At 33.8% G+C, this 26,207-nt stretch overlaps 1 protein-coding gene across 1 annotated transcript; it reads right to left on the bottom strand.

Annotated features, from left to right (window-relative positions):
* Positions 1 to 1,277: 1,277 nt before the first annotated feature.
* LOC123702946 (sideroflexin-1-3) lies at positions 1,278 to 26,038 on the bottom strand. Its single transcript, XM_045650806.1, has 9 exons — positions 25,857 to 26,038; positions 23,837 to 23,984; positions 22,652 to 22,806; positions 21,899 to 22,016; positions 21,551 to 21,626; positions 9,449 to 9,534; positions 8,751 to 8,878; positions 8,039 to 8,223; positions 1,278 to 2,158 (listed from the first exon to the last, which is right to left on the bottom strand). Exons 2-9 carry the CDS (start codon positions 23,980 to 23,982, stop codon positions 2,099 to 2,101), a joined length of 954 nt encoding a protein of 317 aa, XP_045506762.1. The 5' UTR covers positions 23,983 to 23,984; positions 25,857 to 26,038; the 3' UTR covers positions 1,278 to 2,098.
* Positions 26,039 to 26,207: the final 169 nt, after the last annotated feature.

The raw sequence follows: 26,207 nt of genomic DNA, 5'->3' as shown, positions 1-26,207 counted from the left end.
GCTAAAAACCACGTTGCCGAACAGCAACCGCGACCGACGGCTCCCTGTACCTACCCAAATCTACCCACCCCGACTCAGTGCAGAAAGCTGGTGGCTAGGTTGGGTTAGGTTAGAACTCTTAAGACCCGCACGAGACGAGCGAGCGCAGCGAGCGTGCTGCGGCAGCAGCCGGCGTAGTGCCAGAAAACACTCGCTTGATTTTAGAGAAAAAACACAAGGAATAAAAAGGGTTTATTTGAGGCTATTCTTGCCAATAAAACCATAAAAAATAGGTATTATAAAGACTAAAAAAAATTTCAAAATTTCGTCTAAGTCCAGATCCCATTGAAAATGAGTATACAGGGTTACTTGTAAAACACCGGCAACCTCGCAGGATAAGATAGCTAACATCATAAGCAACAACATTTGTTCTACGACTTTTGAAAATTTGTTAGATTTTATTTTCATACAAAAATAAATATTCATTTAATTTTCCGTTTGAATATTATAAACTCTACGCCTCCCAAACAAGAAGCGAACGAGAGGGGGTGTCGCGTCGACCATCCGATAATGAATAGAACATAGACTTACAAATGTTAGGAGAGTACAATAAAAGTTTAAAAAATCATTTAAAAATAATTTATTGCGTTATGCCAAAAGTCGTAGAACAAATGTTGTTACTTATGATGTTAGCTATCTTGTCCTACGAGGTTGCTGGTGTTTTTCAAGTAACCCTGTATTATAACTCGATTATCTCGAAAACTATCAACCTTAGAGAAAAAATACAAAGAATAAAAAGGGTTTATTTTAGGCTATTCTTGCCGATAAAACCATAAAAAATAGATATTATTTAACTTTTACATAGCGCCCCAAGGGTACACCCTGACCCTAAATTTAATGTAAGTAACATTTTTAATCAGTAATATTACGTAATTTAACTGTATTATTGTCTACGCTTATAGGACTTTTTGTCGACGCATTTATGTGTGCTTAGGTAATATGTATGTATGAATTTATGTATGTGGAATATGTTATTCAGCTATAATAAATATTTCGTGAAAAGAAAATGTGTTTTAATATCAAACGAATTTTATGGATCTAGGATTTTATTATCATTTCTTGAGCTTTACCAACTAGTAGACATAAGACGTTCGATTTAATTTCGACTTTAAAATTTTGAAAAAAATATTAACAATAATATTTTAAAAAATTAAACAAGACGAATGACCTCTAAAATTTAAATATAGGACTAATTATGTACGAATTACTTACCCTCATTTTTAATTAAAACTCACCAATAATATTCATTCATTTATTTCATTTTGTACATTTCACACTTTCTACTTTCTACGCATAAAATTTGCAACAGAAAACAGTAACAGGTATTATTGTCTTTACACATAATAATTGACAATATTATAAATAACTATATTAATTTTTGGTATGTAGGTAAATAAAGCAATTTTTATAAATCAAAATATTATTTCAATAATAATGGCGCCAAATCGAAGCCCGAAGCACAGATAATAAAGTAAGTCAAATACAGATAACACAAACGTTCTATGTAGTAACATATGATAGTGTTGCCATGTCATACTTAGGAATTTATAAGTCCAATTATTAATTTTTTTTTGCTGTTATGTAAAAAACATTGGCTTAAATTCCACAGTTCTTAAGTATACCGGAATATTTTATACGCCGTAGGTATTGCTTATTTCGTCCTAATAATAAATAAATATATTCCACATAATATATCAGATCAAAATAATATATCACAACCCAAAACATTGAGCGGTACAAAAAATATAAAATTAAAACATGATACAAAAATTAACAATACAAAATAATATTTTAAAACTATATTTAAAAGGAATGCATACCAGATCAAATTCTATTAAATTATTAAATATACGATCTTTACGTGCGAAAAACAATGTAAAGATTGTCTATATAAAAATCACACTAAAAAGGAATGCTATAAATTAAATTGGAATTATAAATAAATGCCTATAACTGTACTAACAAACAGCTGAAAAATTTCATAATTTAAGGAGTTTCACTTGTACAAAGGTTTGTGGACAATTCCATAACAGAGTATAACAAATTTTGCGAAGGCAGTTTACAAGCCCTTGTTGAAAACCACGTGGTCCACTTTCGGGTAGTTCTTTTTCATGAAGTCCTGTAACCGAAAAAAAATATTAAAAGCTACTATGACATTGATTTTATTTTGATTTACTTCAAGGTATTGAATAGGTCATAGGATATAGAGGCCATGATAAAAAAAATGTGTGCGTGTACTAGTGTACACACGTAAGAAGTGAAACTTCTTTATGACCTTATTTTTCAAAAAATAATTTACTATATGCAACTTTACAGAAATACGTTGAATCACGCTTGGTAGGGATAAGAAAAAAATGGCGCGTAACAGAAAAATGTCGCGCGTAACGAAAAAATGTTACACTAAATTTTTTTCCAACCCCGATAAGTTTCACTTCAAAAAATCAGATCACATTTTTTTCAAACTCAAACTCAAACATTCATTTATTCAATTAGACTACTATTTAGTAGCACTTTCGAATCGTCATTACATAATTATTTTAACATTTACCACCGATTCGGAAAGCAGTGATCTATGGAGAAGAATCGGCAAGAAACTCCATAGTTGCTCTTTTAAAATCATGTAAATATTACAATATATGAAACTTATATCTAACTACATAATATATCATAATATGCCAATGAACTGTCTTGTGGTTTTTACGCGACAACCCTCCATGGGTTTTTATCGTCCATATATTCCTGAATATTGTAGTACGCTCTCTGAACTAATACATTTTTTATATAAGTTTTAAATTTAGAACTACTAAACTCTTTAATATTGTGAGGAATTCTATTGTAAAAGCGTATACCTTGACCCATAAATGAATTTTTAACTTTAGCTAATCGGAAAAATGGCATTTCAATTCTATTCCTGTTCCTTGTGCCATAATCGTGTCTATCTCCTACTCTTGTGTGTAAGTCGGAGCTTTTGTGTACATGCAAAATATTATTAAATATATACTGTGATGGTACAGTAAGGATACCAGTATTCTTAAAATGATCTCTTAGTGAATCCCGAGCACGTAAATTATATATAGAGCGAATGGCTCTTTTCTGTAAGATAAATATAGTTTCTATATCTGCAGCCCTGCCCCACAGTAGAATTCCATAGGACATAATGCTATGAAAGTAGCTGAAATAAACCAGTCTAGCCGTATCTTCATCGGTGAGTTGCCTTATTTTTCGGACTGCATATGCAGCTGAACTGAGCTTACCTGCAGCGGTGTTGACATGGGCTCCCCACTGTAGTTTCTCGTCCAATGTTAACCCTAGAAATACAGTAGACTCAGTAGGATGCAATACCTCCCCGTTCAAGGTAATATCTCTGTTCAACTTTTTTACGTTAGGAAGTAAAAATTCAACACAAGTGGTTTTTTTGGCATTTAATAATAAATTATTGGCATTAAACCATTCAGATATGTGTAAAAGAGCACTGTTCACTTCGTCAACATTTGGGTCATGCCTATCCACATTAAAAATTAATGAGGTATCATCTGCAAACAGAACTATTTCACACCTATCCTGCAAATAATAGGGAAGATCATTGATATATACCAAGAACAAGAAGGGACCTAAAATTGACCCCTGTGGAACACCAATGTTAATTGACGCACCGCTAGAACGTTCTCCATTAACAACTACAGTCTGTATCCTATCATGCAGGTATGACGCTATGAGGTTCTGTGCTTTTCCTTTAATTCCATAGTGATTAAGTTTACGTAACAAAGTACAATGTTCAACGCAGTCAAATGCCTTGGAGAGGTCACAAAATATCCCCAGAGCATTTTTTGAGTTTTCCCATGCTTTATATATATGTGTTAGAAGTGCAACCCCAGCATCTGTGGTTGAGCGCCCCTTTGTGAAACCAAACTGTTTGGTGTGCAGCAAATCATTAGATGCAAAATGACTACTCAGTTGGTTTAATATTAACTTCTCGAATACCTTACTTAATGTTGGTAAAATAGAGATAGGTCTATAATTGTTACAGTCTTCTTGATCGCCCTTCTTAAATAGAGGTATAACTTTACTAAGCTTTAGTAAATTAGGAAATGTACCATAGTCACAACACTTATTAAATATAAAAGCTAAATTTTTCGCAATATTTTCTATGATATTATTAACTAAATTTACGGACATTCCCCAAAGATCACAAGTATTTTTTAGATTAAGCGTCTTAAAGGCAGTAACAATATCACTAGCAGTTACGTGTCGTAATTCAAATAATGTACTGCACCCCGCAACATGGTCCCTCAAAAAGGTTTCTGCAAGTGCTGAAGACGAATTTAAACTATTAGTAATAGTAACAGGGACACTACTGAAGAATTCTTCAAAAGCAAGCGCAACATCAGCACTTTTGTCAATAACCCTGTCATTATTTACAAGTTTTATAGTATTACTTGATTTGCTTTTACCCATTTCACCATTAATAATAGACCAAACTGTTTTAACTTTATTATCCGATTCGCGTATTTTATCTCTGATATACAATCGCTTCGCAGTAAAACAAACAATTTTAAAAGTTTTTGAGTAATTTCTAACATAACTAAGAAAAGATGGGTCTTTATTATATTGCTTCATACCATATAACTCATAAAGAACGATCCTACACCTATGTATGCTAGGTGTCGCCCATTTACTAAATGGTAAATCCTTGGTAATATTTAAAGATTTAACTTTAAATATTTTTTCAAATTCATTATGAACTAAATTGAAAAGATTTTTAAACATTTCACAAGGATTATTATTACAGGATTGATCATTCAGTACGGGCAGGTTTTTATTAATATTATCTCTAAATTTATTAATGCCTTTTTTACTTATAGGCCTAGCATTAATTCTTTTAAATTCAGGTAAGCAATCCCATTCAAAAACTACTTTCTGGCCACAGTGATCCGAAGTGAGTGTATTGAGAATATTTTTCTCTAAACAGAAGCAGTCGCAGTATATATTATCAATACAGGTTGCAGAAGTAGGTGTAATTCGTGTGGGTTCATTAAAAAGTTTATACAGATTAAATGACTGAAACAAATTAACAATTCGTGTAGCCGTTTGTGTTTGTAAAAGTATATCAATATTAAAATCACCACATACTATAACTTTTTTTTTACTCCTACTTAAACGCTTTAATATTTCTTCCATGACTGTCTCAAACATATTATAGTCACTGGAAGGGGGTCTATAAACGCAAACAATAATGTAACGCTCCAGTTCAACACAGGACAGTTCAATGGTCCGTTCTACAGAAAGACTAACAATGTCAGTTCGTTCTTTACATTTTACACTATTGTGTACAAAAATAAGAGAACCTCCATGAATAGCATATGTCCTGAAGTATATACTTTTTAATGTATAATTATCAATATTTATTACCAACTGACATTGTTTAAGCCAATGTTCTGTTACACAAAAAACCTTAATTCTATTATGATTTAAAAATAATTCTATTTCTAATAATTTGCTAGCCAAGCCTTGAATGTTTTGATGTACAATAGAAAAAGTCTGCTTAGCTGTTGTCTTATATACTAGTTTAAATCTAGCTTAGGGCTAGATTTTCTGTCAACACAAGGTTGGTGTATATAATTATTATTACTACTACATAAAATTATAGTAGATCCAGGGTCTGATAACAAACATGTACCAGACTGGTTAATATTATATGCTATTAACATAGCAAGTTCTCGCTTATATCTAGATGGCAGATACACTGTATTCTTTGTCAAAGTAAAAGATTTAATACACAAATTAATGTCAAAGTAAAGAAATGCATCACGATGATGATTTGTTACATTATACAATTTTAAATTCATATTATGAATTAATCTATTTTGTTCTTGTGTCAAACCAGGTAGGTACGGCAATGTACACAACATAAATTTACATTTAGTCTGACTACTAATTTCCAACATTTTTTGAAATCCTACATCAATATCCTTATTTTTTATATTTAAACTATCTCCATATAGTATAATTACAATATTATTCTTATTAAAGCTAAAATGATCAAGTGATTTGATTATATAATTAAATGAACTGTTAGGAGTGCAAATATTAGTGACTTTAAGCCCTAAATTGTTGAGCATAGCGCCAAAACCCTGACCAATACTATCTGACAACACAATAATTTCCTGCTCGGAAAGGTGTTTAGTTTTACTAGTTGAAATTGTTGTCACGGGTTTAACACTATGTATGTCTGTGCAGTCAAGCTTATGGGGCGACGTTTGCTCATTGTCACTTTTTGAACACTGACATACATATTTATTGGTCAGCGACTCAAAGCGATCCATATTTTCATTACTCAACTTAATTAAGTCATCTGCCTGTTGTATATGCTCGTTTATTTGCATTTGGGCAGCAGAATACTTCTGGTTGACATCATTTAACATTTGACTTAAAGAGTCTATCTTCTCCTTTAATTCATTTGTTTCTACATCATACAAGATTTTATAATATTCTAGATCCCTATGATATTTGTCTAACTCTTGAACCAGATTTTTATTGACTTTCTCTAATTGAACTACATTTTTAAAAGAACTCTTTCTAACAATTGATTGGGTACGCTTGATAAACTTACTTAATCTAAGGTATTTTTTCAACTTCTTATGTGAAGAGAAATTGATTTTTTTAAAGTTTACAGAGCCACTTAACTGTCCACATTCAACTAATTCATCATGAAGACTACTTGGTGTGTTGCATTGCCGCTTGGGATTGTCCTCTTGCACTTCCATTAGGCTACATTCCAACTTAGCGATACGGCTAAGAGCCATCTCATGGTCACTAGAGCACTGCTGGAAGCTGTCCACAATGTCTTGGAGGGCTTTGCACTTGTCTTCACTATAAATGTATTTCATGTGTAGTTCTGCCAGCTCGGCCTTTAGAAGAGAGTTCTTTTTAATTATTTCTTGAATCTCTAATTCACTTTCATCCCGCTCTTGTATGAGTTTTTCACATAAAGATTGTGAAGTTTTCAAATCATGGAGTGCAGCTTTTAATTTATTCTCCATGTCCTTAGCTACTGCCTTGCGGGTCAGCATATTGTATTTTGTAGTTGCTGAAACAGATGAAAGAAAATGTATGAGATAATTATATATTTTGAATACTATTATGGTAGTACTGAATGTTGATAAGTGATTAACGGTATGATGTAGTAAAGAGTAAAGAATAATATTGTCTGGGGCGATAAGTTTTTGTCTTCTAAATTGCTTCCAACTTGTCAAGCAAAGTGAGACGGTAACTTTTGTGCCAATGTATTTATTGTGACGTAGCTCATTAAATATGAGCGGTGTTGGTAATACAAATGAATATAGGTGTTGTTTATAATTAAATATGAAATTATAAAACTAGTACTCCCCTGGTTTATCGAAGATATTTGAATTGGGATAACCGTTGACACGTTGACCTCCGCGTTAAAAAGTTAAACGTTGCGTAGATCCCATAGAAGGTGTGTTTCACAATAATTTTCACTTGTACATCAATGTAATGGTTAATAATTAATAATATTTTCTATTTAAGCACTATATACAATTAGTTTTAAATAATTTTATATTTTAAAATCTAACAGCTGATGTTAACTTTGCTGTTGACACCTGTCAAGTCCAATTACAATTTATCACACAAAATGTTAACATTTCCATACCATGGCATTGTATTAAATAATAGACCAATGTCAAAATCTGAAGATATTGTAAGTTTTAAACATGATTTATCTTGGCTAGCACACTGCTACACTACTGTAGTAGCACCCAATAAACAAAAAAACGACGTATGGCACTCGGGGACTTCCGCGCGGTAAAGCTATTGCATGCTATGCCTTCAAGCCACACCTCCGCCCGTCGGAGTGGGGGAGCGTGAGGTTTTTTCGTTATGGAATTTCTCGATTCGGTCCCCGCGCTCAAGGCCCGCGATAGAAGCTATGCAATAGCTTAAAAAAAAAACATTTTTCGCCCTAGCAACACCAACTCACCCTAAGCTCCGGATCCAAGCTGGAAACACTGAGCGTCGCGCGCTGATCGAATATCGCGCAGCACAGCGGCGTCGCGAACGTGACGCACAGACCGACCAGACACAGTTGGAACGGGATCACACCCTTTGGATGTCGGCAGAATAGACCACGCCGGGTGGCTATGTTCGTTATTATTGGCGTCACCGCTGAAAGTCAAGAAAACAAGATTTCAATTACACATCTGTGGGATATTCGTAAAAAAACAATTTTGTTTTAGCATAGGATATCAAAACATCTGCATCGTTAGGAAGCCATCGTGTACAAGAACAGAAAGTTCGTCAACGAACGAACTTGACCATCTTGATGATCGATTATGACGATGACAACGATTAGACGATGCTCATAATGACGATGATGCTAACGATTTTGACAATGACAATTTATAGTGACGACAATGATGTAAACGATGGTGGCGATGATCACAATGGAAACGATGGGGACAATTATGTGAATGACGATGACGATAATGATATATCCATAGCTCACTGTGCTATGGATATTAGTGACAATGCTGTCGATGATGATGATGATAACGGTGGTGACGACGATGAAAAAGATGGTAGCGATGATGACGATGCCGTCGATGACAACGACGATGACGATAATGATGACGATGGTGACTATGATGACGACGCAAACGAAAATGACGACGATGACGACGACGATGACTTACTCATGCCGGGCAGTGCCATAAGCACGCGCGAGAATATCACGAGGCTGATCCCGTAGCGCGCCGCAGCCTTCGACTCGCCCACGCGCTTGCCGTCCGGCGTGAATACTGGCGTGCCGTTCAGCAGCTCCCTGAAACAAATAGTTTTCGGAATGGAAGAATAAGTTAATACACAGCCAATTACATAGAATGATGCCTTTTTATTTTCGAGCGGCTATCGACCAAATTTCTTTTTACAAAAAAAAAAAAAAAAACTGATTGAGACTTAGTTTAGAGGTATGGATGTTTTGTTTATTACACTATTTTGTATTTAAAAAAAATTTTAGGTATTGGATAAATAAAAAGATGAGATTTGGTTACTGTTGCAAGTTGCAACCACAGACAATAGATCTAAAGTCTGTGGTTGCAACGTATAATAATTATAACGTAATAAAATTTTAACCGACTTCAAAAAAAAGGAGGAGATATCAATTCGACGGAGGTGTCGAATATAATAGGCGGCACGTAACAGTAGCAATAAGTGAAATATGGAGGGGGATTAGTCAGATACCTTATTTTTAACTTATGTGCAGGTTCGTGCCAGCGATATAGAAATTTTCCGATTTAATTTAAAGTTCTGTCAATATTTAAAATAAATTGTAGTTAGTTGGAAACTAATAGCCACAATTTTAATGTAACGTAATAATAAAAATAAAACTTACCCACTCCTCATCATAGGAATGTTTATAAAGTTAGCTCCACACACAGCAGCGAACGGCACAAGGCTCGCGTAGATGGGGCTCATGTTCTGAATACAAAAGCATCCAATAAGTATTAAAATAAAAAGAAAGTTGTATGCTTGCTATTATAGAAAGTAATATTTGGCATATGAGCCAAAGCGATGGTCTGGTCAAGTTATCTTGGTGGTGTGGATCTACTCCCATTTGTATTAACGGTCATTTTTTGCGTTGGCTACCCTCATTTCTCGGTATAATACAGTCCTTTGTATAATGGAAAATATTTAAAAATAAAGAAGCAAATATAAAATATTTACATTATGAAAGACAGACGGAATGTTTTTAATAAAAAAAATAAACTCGCTTCAATATGCGAATAGACAACATGAGAATATTTTATAAACAACGCTCTTGAAATTGAAATTTCAGGTACCTTTCGTGCAACGTGTGTTTTATTTTTGACTAATTATTTTTCCTTTCTTTTAATATTTTTGCTGATTGTTATGATAAGCTAAAATGAATTTGATACATTCTTAAAATGATATAATATGTAAGTAGGTAATAATGTCCCATAATTATTCATGGTAAACTTTTGTTTAGCAACAAAATTAAATTGCAATTGCAAAGTCGCTGGCAACACTGCCTGTTGCGGAGTTTAAAACTTTGGTTTGATTTAATTATTGCCATTTGAAAGTTCTCATCGTGTTCTCATCCGTAAAGTAACCAATTCTAAACAACAGCAACCTTGTTGATCAACTGTTGCTCAACAAGTGTTTATCATATCGTGATGCATAAGCATTTTAGTTCAAATAGACGTTAACGATTAAAACATGACCATATTAAATCACAACCTCGTATAATATTATTTCAGCAATCATTTTCAGCTTTTCTTCATTAGTAAATCAATATTAGAATGTGTAATGTAGAGCTACGGTGTTAGCGATCGACGTTGCTTCGTTGTAAATATGATTTGTATAACTTACTAATGTTATTGTTTAATTGTAGATATTGTATTCTCGTTATTTTGTTTATATTAATATGCTCTTGAAATTGTAGAATTGTACATCTATATGATGTTTATAACATGTTTGAATGTAGGTATGATATTATCAGTGCCGTCTTTACCATAGGGGCACAGGGGGCCAGTGCCCAGGGCCCCCCATCGTCAGGGGGCCCCCCTGGAGGAGATGTAGGACTGACAATTTTTCTCACATAAATCTCAAAATATTTTATTAAAAAGCAATACAGCTTTTTAATGCCAGAACGTCAGATCATTTTCAGATTTATTCGAATCAAAACATCTATGTTATTACAAGGTTATTACATGGAATAATTCGAGTGATTCGAACACCATTATAATTAACTTATCAGACATTTACTCGAATTATTTATTTACTTATTAACGTAATATAATATATTTTTACTTGAATCATTTTGAGATTTATGAAAATTACTAACAAGTCTGAGTTTACAGAATAGCATACAAGGGCGTTGTGACAAAACTTTAATCTCTGGGCCTCTAGACAAGTGGCAGAAACGCTAGAGAATAGAATCCACTATTGATACTAATTGATATAAGCTTATGACGTTTTGCTAATGTTTCGGTCACACTACCAAGGACGACGACGACCACGACCAAAATTCCCATCCAGCCGAAATTTGGTGAAATTATTAAAAACACAATCTATACTTAATATAATAAAGCTGAAGAGTTTGTTTTTTTGTTTGAACGTGCTAATCTCGGGAACTACTGGTCCGATTTGAAAAATTATTTCGGTACTAAATAGCCCACTTCTTTGGCAAGATTATAAGATACCAAAATCGTTGAATTACTCCATGACGTTACGGTATTGTTATGATGCAACCTTGAAATTTTACTCTCAACGCGCCTAAAGAAGTTTCACTTCAAAAATATATTAAAATTTCCCGACCTTCTGTTACTTACTACGAAAAAATTTTTTCCTAAAAGCACAGAATACATAATAGTAGCTAAACGACTAAAAGTCAACAGATATTAGCGGCCTTCACACGTACAGTTTAAACCGCGCGAAACACCCCGCGCCATACCATCCTGCCGTCCGATCCGTGCGTGTAGATGCGATGAGCGCGTGGTGGCGTGACAGTTTTGATGCGTTGCGTCGATGCGTACGCACATCTTTATAGTTTTCCGCGGATGCCACGTGTGGATGCAAATATTAGAAAATGGCGGTTTGGAGCGTGGAAGCAGTGACGGGTTTTATAAGGTTAAATCGGGAACATCCATGCTTATGGCAAATCTATACATATATAATAAATCTGTAGAAGGGTCAATTCTGTACATTGAAAATGTTGAAAAAATAAATAGCAGGGGGTGTTACTGGATCGATACCAAACCCAAATATGTGATTAAAAAAATTTTTGTCTGTCTGTCTGTCTGTCTGTATGTGAAGGCATCACGTGAAAACTAACGGTTCGATTTCGATGAAACTTGGTATAATTATACCTTATTAACCATTATATATTTATATTATAACCCATACACGTCTCCTTTTTACATTATTATTAAAACCCACTACGAAACCAGCTAATGCTATCACCAGACGTGCATCCATTTCTACTCTACTAGTTCAAAACTGAAAGAAAACTTTTAAAATGTAAGACATTCCACGCACCAGTCCAAACTGCGATCCAAACTCTCGAAAAGCATTTATACGTACAGTTTTATCTGCAGGAAAGCGTAATAGATAGTTTGAACCGTGGTTCAAACTGAAGTTACATTTATAGCGTAAAATAGAAGAACAGATCAGCGCGCGGTCGAATCTACACAGACTTATCCGCAGATTGGCGCGCAGTCCCAGGAACGGCATTCCAAACTGTACGTGTGAAGGCCGCTAATATAGGTTTTTCGTGATTTTTACCGAAACGGTAAGTTTTATCATATAACCACTTTTATCCAAATTGTAGATCATAAAATTATCTACTTATACAAAAGAATCAATACATTATTTTCCTAAGATGTAGCTTCCTACCATTTTCTAAGATATAACGATTTATAAACTCATTCCATCCTTATAATATGCACACGTTTCTTAAATCACTTCACACCTAAATGATTTTATGATAAAACTTATCGTTTCAGTATAAATCGCGAAATCACCTATTTTTTTATTTATTTATAACCTGGAATATGTTTTTTAATTCACGTACCGGAACTACAGTTAATTTTGAATTTTATTTTTAGTAATCCTTATTCCTTTGAACAATTTTACTAATTTTCTGCTGGATATGAAATTTTGTAGTTTTAAAGGTCCTAGAATTTAGTGAACTCTGTTCACACCGGACCATTTCTATACGAATAGATGACAAGCGTTTTGACTTTTGCCATTTGCCTAGGCTTTGAATAAATTATGTTAATAACGCACGCAATAATTTTGATCAATATGAAACGGCTACGAAAGAAAAAAACCAGATGCAAATTAAAAAGATAAATTTGAAAAAGAGAAAGGTATAAATTTATAAAGAACCGAACCGACTCGAACCCGCATCCTTCGCGCCATTCCGGGGCGGATGCTTGACCACCTCAGCCACTCGTGACCCGCCGGAGCAATCGAATTTATTCTATTCCTTCAGTTTTATGTGTCTTAAGGGACACACCGCACGCCATCTATTGAGATGATTTAACAACCATCTCAACCAATATGAAGCACTTTTCAGTGAATACAATATTGTAACGATGGAACACGACCTTTTTTGTTGAATTTATATTTTATTTATAAAGCATTTGAGTGCCATAAAACCTAAAATATAAATTCAAAGAGAAAGGTAATTTGAAAAAGTAATTCTTAAAATATTTCTTAATTAAATTTAATTAAAGTCAACTTTGGAGCGCCATTACAGCAGCAGCGTTTCAAATGAATTATATAAAAAAAAATAAGGAAAAAAGTTTCCTCAAAAGACCATATTATAATAAAACATTGGTCAGAAGTAACTTTTTTGTAAAATGTATAAAAAAATGGAGCAAACATTTTATATAGAAATTTTCTTTAAGTTTTCTTATTACTTCTTTAAGTTTCAATTTAGGGCAAAAACATATATAATTGTGGGAAAAAATTTGCGTACCTAGTTTGATTTCTTTATATTTCAAAGGGCCCCCAATTCTTGTGTGCCCAAGGGCCCCGGCATAGTCTAAGACGGCCCTGGATATTATGTACTATGGGTACAACATTGAAAGAAATTTGTTAAATGTTCTGTAAACATTAGAAAAAAGTTTACTGTATTTGGAAATTAAGATTATTGTTTTGTGTCAATTTCAATTATTGCCAAGGCTTATAATACGAAAAGAAAAGTATTGAGTTCAATTTTAATTAAAGTTATGTACGAAATGTTTGCGAGTTCACTATAAAACTACGGAATTGTATATGTAGACTATTTTATTGTACTACAAATTGTATATTATTTTAAAGGTATTTTGTATGGCATTTATGTGAAATAATTGTTATTTTTGTACATTGGAAATTAATAAAGATATGTGCAAGTAAAGGGCTGGTTGATAATAAATTGGGCGCACGGTTTGAGCATAGCATACGGGCTCTCCGTGCGGTAAAGACACGCGGATATAATCCCCACGCGGAGCGTAAGCAAAATGAGTTCTCGGGAGTCAACGGTACGGAGCACAAGTAACCTACGCGACTATCACCAGCCCTCGAAAGCTACTTGAAGAAGAATTGCTGCAGTTTTATTTCGCCGCGTTACGTAATAATCGTTATTGCGAAGCCCGCGTGCTTTGCACCGCGAAATACGCGTTCCTCATATACGAGCAGAGGGTTGCATTGGCACCTACTACGTTTTCACTGGCGCTAGGAGAAGCGTCGGGAGTGAGCGTGAACCAGCGTTCGAAGGCGTTCACTCAGCGGAGATAGATACATACGTTGTGTATCGGCCGTGCACAATATATCGCGTGACCTGCATACGAGCAAGATCGTACTGCGCCTACGCCGCGATAAACACGGTCATACATTCTCTGTTTCCGCACACAACATTTTTGGTTCTTCGAGCCGAATCCTGCATAGAACATTTTTGGTTCATTGGAGCCTGGTCCTTCGTTTATAAGAAGAAAACGTACGAAGAATTGAAGATGCCTATCACGAGGTCGCATAAGAAAACTCCGATTGATCGTCGTAGGTCAAGACAAGATGACGAAAGCCGGCTAGAACTAACGCCGATGAATCACGACGTTACGACGAGAGATGTTGATGTTGCATCAACATTTCCGAGAACTCAGCCAGTAGTCGAGACCCACGCCACTGACACGATGGCTGAAATGGGAACCCACGGGTCGAAGAGTAAGGAATTTGGTTCTAAAGATACTCTTATATCGGCTACAGAATGCCGTAAAGCGATGTCAGTTCGCTCGGCACGATCAACAGCGCGTAAACGTATATTAGAAGCGCAACAGGAATTGCTTCAACGCGAATTGGAAGCAGCTCAAGCGGCAGCGCGATTAGCACGCGTTAAAATGGAACTCGCGGAATGTGAAAATGAGCTGTTAGAGTCCGATAGTGATGAAAATGACTTCAAATCGGAACATGTAGAAAATTGGATCGCTGAAACAAATTACGCCGATAACAATGAACAGTGCAATAAACCGTCTATACAAAAGCCAGCTAAGGAAGAATGCAAAAATCCGACTATTGAAGTGCAAACATTGGCGGATGCATTAAAGGAAATTATATGCACAAAAAATAACACGGCGGCGCAACCGAATTATATAAACGAGTTGCCGCACTTTGACGGTATTAGTGATGAATGGATAGCATTCAAAACAGTTTATGACGATACAGCCCCATTGTTTAATGATGTACAAAACATGGCGCGATTACGCAGAGCAATAAAGGGTCGTGCACGTGAAGCAATAAAAAGTTTGCTTTATTCAGCCGCTAAGCCGAATGACGTCATCGACTCGCTAAGACGCCGCTACGGTAGAACAGATGCTTTGGTTCTTGCAGAGTTAGACAAACTGCAAGCATTAAGAAAAATAACAGATGATCCTCGCGATGTGTGTATGTTCGCGAGTCAAATAAATAACAGTGTGGCGGCTATCAAAGGTTTGAAGAGACCCGAATACCTACAAGCGCCGCATATTGTGAAAACGATATTAGACAAGCTACCACAATCGTTTTTATATCGGTGGTATGATTTTATCGGCGACGAGGAATATGGTGTTTCGGATATTACACGTGTTTCGCAATGGCTGAATCGGGAAGCAGATCGCTGTGGATCACACGTGAGTCTTGACAGAACAAATAATTGGAAAATAAATAGTAAAAATGTATACTACAATGATATTAGTGACGATAAATACGAACATACGTCATATTATAGTTCGAGTGAGAGTATCAACATATTGTGCTTTCACTGTAAAAAAGACCACGTGCTTGGTGAGTGCCCGCAATTCAAGAAATTAACAATTCAAGAACGTTGGGATATTGTTAAGAAGCATCGCGTATGTTTTAATTGTTTAAAAGGAAAGCATCGCAAAGAGAACTGTCGCAAACCGCCATGCAAACATTGTAAACGGTGGCATCACTCGCTTTTGCATGTTGAATATGCCGTGCAAAAGCCTGACAGTGATAGTGTGCATCAAGAGCCTGTAATGACGAATACAGTGAATAATGTGTGTGCACCTAAGACATCACGAGCTTATCTGAAAATGATTGAAATTGAAATATTTGGGCCAAAGGGCTCGGAAAAAATAATTGCTCTGTTAGATGAAGGCTCTACAGTTACTTTATTGGACTCAGCTGTGGCAAAACGTATTGGTGCTAGTGGTTCGAAGACTCAACTTGTGATACAGACTGTGGGTGGAGGAAATATCGTGAATAGTGACACGCAAGTAATAAAGTTAAAAGTGAAAGGTATGCATAACAAAAAAGTGCAAAGATTAAATCAAGTGCATACAGTAGACAATTTAAAACTAGCCCCGCAGTTCTTAGACAAACAACGAATGCAACAGTTCCGTCATCTACGTGAGTTTACTACTCAACTGTACTACGAGGCTAAAGAGCCTTTATTACTTATCGGACAAGATAATTGGCAATTATTAGCATCGAAACAAATGAGAAAAGGAAAAGCGGGACAACCAGTCGCTTCACGTACAGCGCTTGGATGGGTGCTTCATGGAGTTGACATTACGAATACGGCAAGGTCAGTTAATGTTATAAATACATGTTTTGTTGAAAACTCAAACAATGTTATGACTCAGGGTGAAATAAATAACATAAAAAGCCCACGTGACCTACAAGTGAAAGATTATGCACTTACAACGCATAATAAAACTTGCACGTTGAAATTTATTGATAAACATGACCACGTGACGAGAAAGGGCCAATGTACAAGTAACAAAAATTGTCCTAATACGTCTCTTACAAAGGCATTTAAACAAAAAGTGCCCTCACAACATTATTACAATCAAAGGCCGAATGTTCAAAAAGGTCAAATGAATCGTCGAGTTAACTGGTCCCCCACACGATATGGGAATTGGAAATATAGAAAATTTGATCCTGATGGGATAACAAACTACAACAACTTGAGTGGAATGTCATCGATAGCTAGTCACAGAGATTAGTGCTATGCACGAGGGGGAGGATGTTAGCGATCGACGTTGCTTCGTTGTAAATATGATTTGTATAACTTACTAATGTTATTGTTTAATTGTAGATATTGTATTCTCGTTATTTTGTTTATATTAATATGCTCTTGAAATTGTAGAATTGTACATCTATATGATGTTTATAACATGTTTGAATGTAGGTATGATATTATGTACTATGGGTACAACATTGAAAGAAATTTGTTAAATGTTCTGTAAACATTAGAAAAAAGTTTATTGTATTTGGAAATTAAGATTATTGTTTTGTGTCAATTTCAATTATTGCCAAGGCTTATAATACGAAAAGAAAAGTATTGAGTTCAATTTTAATTAAAGTTATGTACGAAATGTTTGCGAGTTCACTATAAAACTACGGAATTGTATATGTAGACTATTTTATTGTACTACAAATTGTATATTATTTTAAAGGTATTTTGTATGGCATTTATGTGAAATAATTGTTATTTTTGTACATTGGAAATTAATAAAGATATGTGCAAGTAAAGGGCTGGTTGATAATAAATTGGGCGCACGGTTTGAGCATAGCATACGGGCTCTCCGTGCGGTAAAGACACGCGGATATAATCCCCACGCGGAGCGTAAGCAAAATGAGTTCTCGGGAGTCAACGGTACGGAGCACAAGTAACCTACGCGACTATCACCAGCCCTCGAAAGCTACTTGAAGAAGAATTGCTGCAGTTTTATTTCGCCGCGTTACGTAATAATCGTTATTGCGAAGCCCGCGTGCTTTGCACCGCGAAATACGCGTTCCTCATATACGAGCAGAGGGTTGCATTGGCACCTACTACGTTTTCACTGGCGCTAGCAGAAGCGTCGGGAGTGAGCGTGAACCAGCGTTCGAAGGCGTTCACTCAGCGGAGATAGATACATACGTTGTGTATCGGCCGTGCACAATATATCGCGTGACCTGCATACGAGCAAGATCGTACTGCGCCTACGCCGCGATAAACACGGTCATACATTCTCTGTTTCCGCACACAACATACGGCGTAGTAAATTCCACACAAACGAGTAGAAGGTATTTGAATTAGGTAAGTGTTTTATTACTTATCACAGAGTAAGTCATATTTAGTAATAGAAGGTAGGTATTACCAATTTAAAAGTGATAATTTAGCGAACGTCGAATTCGAAAATCAACAGTTTAAAGATTTCAGATTTGAAATAACGGACGAAAGATATTGCCCGTGTTCTAGTGGCTGTGCTAGTGCCTATAGTGGTCTCTATATCCGCGAGTGAGACCACCAAACATAGGTACTATTATCTAGTTGGTACCTACCTACTAGCTTCTATAAATTTAGAATCCCATACAATATTACTGAACTTGAATTCTATTTGTTAACATATTACATACACACAATGTTTAGCACTTTGATTATCATGATTGCACATGATTACGTCATGTGACGTCACAGTACGAGCCCACTTATGGCTAATCCCTGTATCACGATTCACGATTAGTTTATCTTTCAGTTCAAATATTAGTTCAAGAGATGATGCATTATGCATTAAAGAATAAAATTAGTATGGTAAAGATATTGTTACTTACATATTAGAGTTCAAATGAAATATTTGAATAACATACTTTTAATTTGTAGTTAATCTTTACTTCAACTAATAAGAAAATAATTTTCGAGAAATCATCATTGAATTAAATAATTATTTATTAGTAATTAGAGTGGCTTTTATATTATAGTAGTGACGTAGTTAGATATAGTTTCAGCGCCACAATTTCAACAAAAAACCTATGTGCTATATACTGCTATATGTATTATAAGTATGTAGATATCATTGTTAAATTCGAAAAAAATATAATATTATCTCTGCAAATAATTTCTTTCAAATCCATAAAATATTTTTAACATTTACTACCGATTCGGAAAGCAATATCTATAGAGAAGAAACGGCAAGATTCGTGCTGCAAGAAACTCCATAGTTGCTCTTTTTCTTATCAGTTTCGGACTTTCATGTAAGATAACGCGATAAAAGAATAAACAGGAACAAACAAATCAAATGTATGAGGTTTCCACGGAAGTATATTCATCACAACTTGACAGATTACCTATATCCTAAAAATATATTATGCAAGAGTTTCACAATGACTGCGTAAAACGCGTAGGCTTATCAAACGTTACGCGGCATAATTTTGTCGCACTTACGGCATCTGTGTCATACTATTTCAATACTGCTTTTAATCCAATAATCCGCAACGCCATACAAAAATCATGGAGACAAGGAAAAAATCTCGACCTGTACTTTCGAATTCTCCTGCACTCGGTTGGACTGCAGCTTACAAGTGACAGCATAGTGCTGAAACTTATTATTTTATGCTCATAAATCGTTCTAGATAGGTCACCTGGTTGGTGGTTTAAATGACCCATAAATTTTTCAACATGCATCTGTAGTCTATAAATTAATTATATTTCTACACAATTAAGCATTTATTAGTTAGGAAGTTTTAGACCGGAAAGCTTTTCTATTAGTCGAGCGCTCATTTTCCCTAAAACCAACATTAATTACGCAAACCTAGGTATATATTGTATAAATTTCATTAAAATCAGTATAGCCATTTGGGATATTTAGTAACAAACATAAAACACACGTCGATGATAAAAATAAAGACATATAGTCAAACTCCAAATTTTTAAATCGCCAGACTACTTTTAAATCATCGTTTGTAAAATAAAAAAGTTTGGAAAATCCAAAAGTGCACGCCTCATAATCTCATCCTTTACAATAAAATTGATTATTTATAAAGGTGTATATAATATAAGTATGTAGATACACTTGTTCTCATGTGCCAATGCTCTTGTACTGTCTCAAAACAGTTGGAAAAGTAAAGAAAGCGGTACCGTAATAATTGAGCTATTTTTCTTGTGGCCCCACCTAGATGTGAAACTGCGCAGGTTTAAGGGACTGACTACCAACTTATTTTTTTAAACCTTGGCTTATAGTATAAAGAATCGAGTTTATAATGGTGAATTTTGAGTACACTATAAATAAAAAAATAAAAAAAAAAAGATATTTTTTTGTTTATTTAATAACAATTAAACCACATCGAATCAGACCCTGAAAAATGAAAGGGTTCTATTCCTGAGCATACTCAAGCGTAAAAGAAAAAAAAAGACTCGATTAGTAAAGTATTTCGGTCGCTATCGTGTTAACAAGAAAATCCTCCGCACATACAGACACACGGACGTCCAAGACAGAACTTTTTTAAACTGTTTTTTAACTAGTTTAAATAACAAAAATGACATCAAAAATATCATGAATGTTAAAAATAGTGTTTTTTCTTAATATGTTTGTGTATGTATTATCTTACAAGTGCAATGTATGATACATAAAGACATTTTAAGTTTGAAAAATTAGATGTTTTGCGCGAAGTGACAGTAGTACCCACCTCAACGCTTCGCTTATGAGGCGTGCAATACATTTTTATTGTACCTTCAATTTGCTACGTTTAAATATGACTAAATTCGTATAGTTCAGGATACATCGCCCATTTTTGCAAGTGACTACAGCTATCAAGCTGATTTTCCGTTTGTAGCTTTATTTTGATGAGACGCCCAATAATTTCGTATACGAAAGTCTCGATTGTGGTAGCTAACAGATATAACAAGGATAAAAAAATTTGATTTGATGGTTCTCAAATAATATTTATTACTAACTGATTTTTTTTGTTCAATCTCAAGATAATTACCTAAATTATTCGAAAAAATATTTGTCCTACAAAATCTATGGTTTGTTCAAAGAGTCCCCCTTTCCAAAGTGTATCGATAACAAGGTCATCATAAATGATTACTAACAAGCTGATTTTTTTGTTTTCACTTAGTTAATGTTTATATAATTCAACAGACATATTGTCCTACAAATTGCGTAATAGATATTTGAGAACCATCAAATCAAAAAATTTTATCCTTGTTATCTCTGTTAGCTACCACAATCGAGAGTTTCGTACACGAAATTATTCGGTGTCTCATCAAAATAAAGCTACAAACGGAAAATCAGCTTGATAGTAGTCACTTGCAAAAATGGGCGATGTATCCTGAACTAGTACTTGTATAAGTTTGCGTAACAAAACATTTGGTTTTCAGAGGTTTTCAGCAAACGTCACGTGTTTACACTAACTTACTAATAGGTATATTTTATGCAAAGACACACCTACATCGTTACGTATCATGTTTTTCGGTTCAAAATCCTTAGATAAGATAACATTTTTTAAGAGATGGCGTTATCGAGATAAAAATAAAAGATGTTTCCTTTTTAATTGATTAAATGTGAGATTCTTTTGGATTCAGGAAAACATTAATTTAGTACTTCTAAATAGAGATAGGGTATTTCTGATAGAGAACACAATGTGAACATTAACAATTTTAAATAATTTAAATATAAGAATATTTTAATAAGAATATTTTTTTTAATGATTAACTACGTCGACTTACCTTAACTTTACTGTTGAGGTAGAGAGCGGTGCTTAAGGCGCCTCCACACGCGGCGCAATACGAACCCAATAATTGTCTGAAATTCCATAATATATTCTAATTCGATACAATTATCAAAACACGCAGTTTATTTAAAAAAATAATGGAAAGTCACAAAGTTTCAAGTTAGAACAATAAATATCTATGTTTAAGCAAAATGGATAAAATATGTCTGTTGAATTAAGTTTATCGAATCATTTTTAAGGAGTTTAAAATATAACAATAGTCATTTTTCAGGATGAAGAATAATAACTGGAAACAATAATTTATATAACGACACAGAATACTAGGATATGATCAAAAACTCACGTCATAGACATAGGGGCATCCCCTCCTCGGTTGGTATAATTTACCAGCGCGTTAAACGTCTGATTCACCCACTGCCAGAAAACTGTAGCAGCTGTAGTTTTGTAGAACGTTATCATACCTGGAATAAGAAAAATTGAAACATTGAGGTGAAATCCATGCTCAAAATATCATAATAATTTCGAACTAAATATAGCTTCTATAGGTTATGGGTAACAAGACTAACAAATCCCTAATTGATTAACTATATAAAGCATTTTTAAACTACGACCAGTATGATGAGAGTTTTTTGGAGTATCTTGAAAGATTTAATATCTATAAAAGCGGGCTGTGATCATCTCATCCATGCTCCATACTAATATTATAAATGTGAAAGTAACTCTGTCTGTCTGTCTGTTACTCAATCACGCCTTAACTGAACCAATTTGCATGAAATTTGGTATATAGATATTTTGATACCCGAGAAAGGACATAGGATAGGTTTTATCCCGGAAATCCCACGGGAACGGAACTATGCGGGTTTTTCTTTGACTGCGCGGGCGATGCCGCGGGTGGAAAGCTAGTAATCTATAAAATTGCACATTCATTCTTTACATAAATATTAGGAACATAACCGGGATAGCATATTTATTCATTAGATACCTAATATTAGAAATAATAAGAAACAGAAACAACGATCTTAAACCAAACCCATCTACCTACTAACAAAAACACACCTCCATGCGTTTAAGAAAAAAAAAAAAACATTTGTCTCACATCCAGTGATAATAGTGTTCATCGGCGCTTGCGCAGCCATCCGTCCAAGCACGAACATCTTCTCGCCCGTGTCCGGGTGGTACGCGCTATCGTATAAGTACTTTGCCGCCCATAGCTTGTCTATGTCGTAGCCAGCCGGCATTTTGTGCGAGCGCCTGTTTGATATAGCCTTTATAAACGACTTCCAAATAAATTAATAAAAAAAAATGTCAAAAAAAATACGGTCGAAGAGAACCTCCTAACTTTTTAAAATTGGAATGTAGGTACCTACAAACGAAAGCTAAGATTTTATACATGTAAGTATTCTAAGAATGTTCTTTGAAAATGTTTTGTGAGTTAAACTTTTAAATTTAGTTTCCATTTAGTCGGTAATAAATATAATGTGTTTTATCTCTTGACATAATTATGGGTATTACAATTATTTGACCTTTGTGTTGATTAATATTGACATACTTATATATCAATGGGGCACGTGTCATATTTAAGAATCCCGAGATAATGAGACAAGAGACTACTCTTGTCTCATCATCTCGGGTTAGGTACAAGAAAATTTCACACTTTTCATGTATTCTCAGAATGTAATAGTGATAATAATATTTATGAATAGTTGATGACCAACATTGATATCAATCGTCACGTACTGAGATATTAAAATCTAGCACTATCATGCATGTTATTAGAAAAGTATTCAAATATTATGATGTACGCAGTACAAACTGTTGTGAAATACACTGTACAAATATGTACACTCCTACGCTAAAATGAGATAAATTTTATACGTTTTTATTTATCTTTCCGCAATGGTAATCCGATGTTTTTACTTGATTAGAAGCTTTCCTGAATAGTTTTTAATCCATCTTAGATGTCGTTTTTCTGTGACGTTATAGGAAAGAAGAAAAATCTAAGCTTTTCTAATACGCGATACTTTGTATAAAAGGAAATATTGATACACAATCTGTAACATATTGCTGGATTTTAATTAGTGAAGTTTCGTTAAATCTGTACTTAGATGTGGAGATTGAGTTTAAAAGAAAAAAGAGATATGAATTTAGAACATTTTGGGAACGTCGGTTAAATTTTATAAAGATAACGTTACGTTTTACGTTAACATAGAAATTTTTTGATATAATTTTTCAACAGCATATACTTTGTAGTCATCTAACACACAATACAAGAACAACTCACTTGAACTCGGTAACGACTTTCTTCGCCTCATCCAGTTGTTCCGTGGTCGCGAACGCATTGAGAGGGTTAGTGAGCAGCAGAAAGTGCTTCGCTCTGCCCATATATGAGCTCTGGTCATATCGAGGCTTGGTTAGGTCTATGCTCATTTCTGTAAAAAAGTAAATAAAATAAATGTTTTAATATAGGTATCGCTTGTTATAGATAGTTGGTCTTAGCGATCTTGTAGCGACGTATTTTTTCTACTTGCCTTGTATAGAGATAAAAAAGCGAAATGAGAAAAGCTGTATTTTATAGGTATTATTAAAAAAAATATATATATTGTTTCTATTTTATTTAAACTTAAAATACAAATGTTTTGTGTCCAGAAATGTTTGTAATAGAATAATATTATATTGAGAGTATAATAACAGATAAGCGAACAATTAACATCCCGCGTATTGCTTTCAGAATATCATTAATTAGATAGATAAACAACATGAGATTATATTATCTGAGTAGTTTTGATGACGGATTTCGTAAGATGAATCAATTACACATGTTTTTAATATTAACGTTATTTTCATATGACGATAAATATGTGACTAAACTTAAAAAGTATTTTGGATTAAATTTCTTGTAACTAATGATGAAAAGTTATTTACTAATTAGTTTCATTAGCGCAAGACTGGAAACCAGCTTTGCTTCAGGTAGCTAAACTTAAATAAAAAAACGTCCTAACAAAAATTTATTGGTCTCAGCTATACGTGAACATTATAATTATATATATATTGTAATCCAATAAGCTTTGCCTTAAATACATTAAATATGTCAAAATTTACAAAAAATATATATACCTATTTAATATGAAAATAATTATCTAAGTAATCCGGTGATTAAGTACGTAGGTATGCATTCGAAAACTTAAGAAGGGCATTATATACTTACAAGAAATTTGTATTTAATCATCTTAATATATATAAATCACCAAACCACCCGATTATAATAAAATTCGCACACCGTGTGCAGTTCGATCCAACTTGAGAGATAGGATAGTTTTTATGAAAAAAAAACGTAAACATGTAGGTACCACGGGCGAAGCCGGGGCGAAAAGCTAGTATGTATATAAATTAAAAGTTTTTGCGTGCTAATCAAATGTAGGTAAGTTAAGCAATACAACGTACTTACTATATAACGTTAAATTGTACACGCAAATTTAATTGCGTAGATAATATGAATTTTAATGATTCTGCAAATAATTGATTCAACCATTGTTTTATTGAATAAATTAACTACATAGTTCCAATAGGGACAATGCTCTTTTGTGAATTTATTATTTTTCGGCTACTTCGATAGGTCATTTAAATAAGTCATGTCATTCAATTATGAAGAAAGTCCGTTTTGTGTTTTTAAAACTCAATTGCCTTAAGACTAAGAACCGTTGAAAAGAGCTTCATTTTTTACATTGGTGAATATAATATTATTTATTGCCCATAAATAAAATCGACACAAAATATTGAATCGATTATCAATTAATTTAGCTAGCTTATAAGTTGTATTAATGCAAGTATTTAATTTTTTTTCAGAGGCTTATTTTATACAGAATTAATTAAAATTTAACACAGACAAGAAAAATATAAAACAATAGAATACTTTTCAACGATTTTTCGACTATTTTATGAATTAAAATGTGATTTCCTTTCAATAATACTGAATTAATATTAAATTTTATTACAGTATCGTATAAAACAATGCTATCAGATGATGCCATGACCCAAAGCACCCTGTTATCTTCGACATCCCTGAATATTAGTACCTATGAACTCTGTTACGTTCATTGAAATGAACATTTCTACAATTTGATCAATAAAAATAACAAATCTTAGTATGGGACTACCTGGATAAATATTCAACTGAGGTTTTTATCTTGTAAAAATATACTATTAAATAAATTTGGAACTTAAATATGTATAAATATTAAAACAAAAATAAAATAATCCGGGAAAATCACTATTTAAAAAATCACTAAAGGTAATTTACTTACTTATTTAGTTTCGGTATTACACACTATAAATTTTTCCAAATCTTAATTTATTCAACAATTATTATATTAAAGCTTTATAACACATTTTTAACGGTTTCTTTCTACTCCGCAAATTTTATCGGAATTATGTAGTTCAAATGTTGCGCCGTCACAAGACCTCCAAATATGACATAAAATCAATTTCTTCTCGTATGTTAGAGTTGCCAGATTTGAATAAATTAAAATTGCTAATTTTGCAAAAAAAGCGTCATGAAACATTGATGAACATTGAATTCATTTTTATTTTACTTATTTTATAGTTACTTGAGTGAATTCGAAAATAACGAGGTAGGTATCAATAAAAAAAATTGT

Source organism: Colias croceus, chromosome 24, assembly GCF_905220415.1.
Source record: "Colias croceus chromosome 24, ilColCroc2.1".
Taxonomy (NCBI): domain Eukaryota; kingdom Metazoa; phylum Arthropoda; class Insecta; order Lepidoptera; family Pieridae; genus Colias; species Colias croceus.
The sequence above is the reverse complement of the archived record's forward strand: the minus strand, read 5'-3'. Positions and strand labels throughout refer to the sequence as shown.

What these genes read in the sequence shown, in the direction of transcription:
- LOC123702946 (XM_045650806.1), bottom strand. Translation starts at nt 23,982, where the DNA reads ATGAGCATAGACCTAACCAAGCCTCGATATGACCAGAGCTCATATATG. An exon ending in AAAGTCGTTACCGAGTTCAA is followed by an intron (nt 22,807 to 23,836) that starts GTGAGTTGTTCT and finishes TATATCAAACAG; the next exon opens with GCGCTCGCACAAAATGCCGG. An exon ending in GCTTGGATCCGGAGCTTAGG is followed by an intron (nt 2,159 to 8,038) that starts GTGAGTTGGTGT and finishes TTTCGGTTACAG; the next exon opens with GACTTCATGAAAAAGAACTA.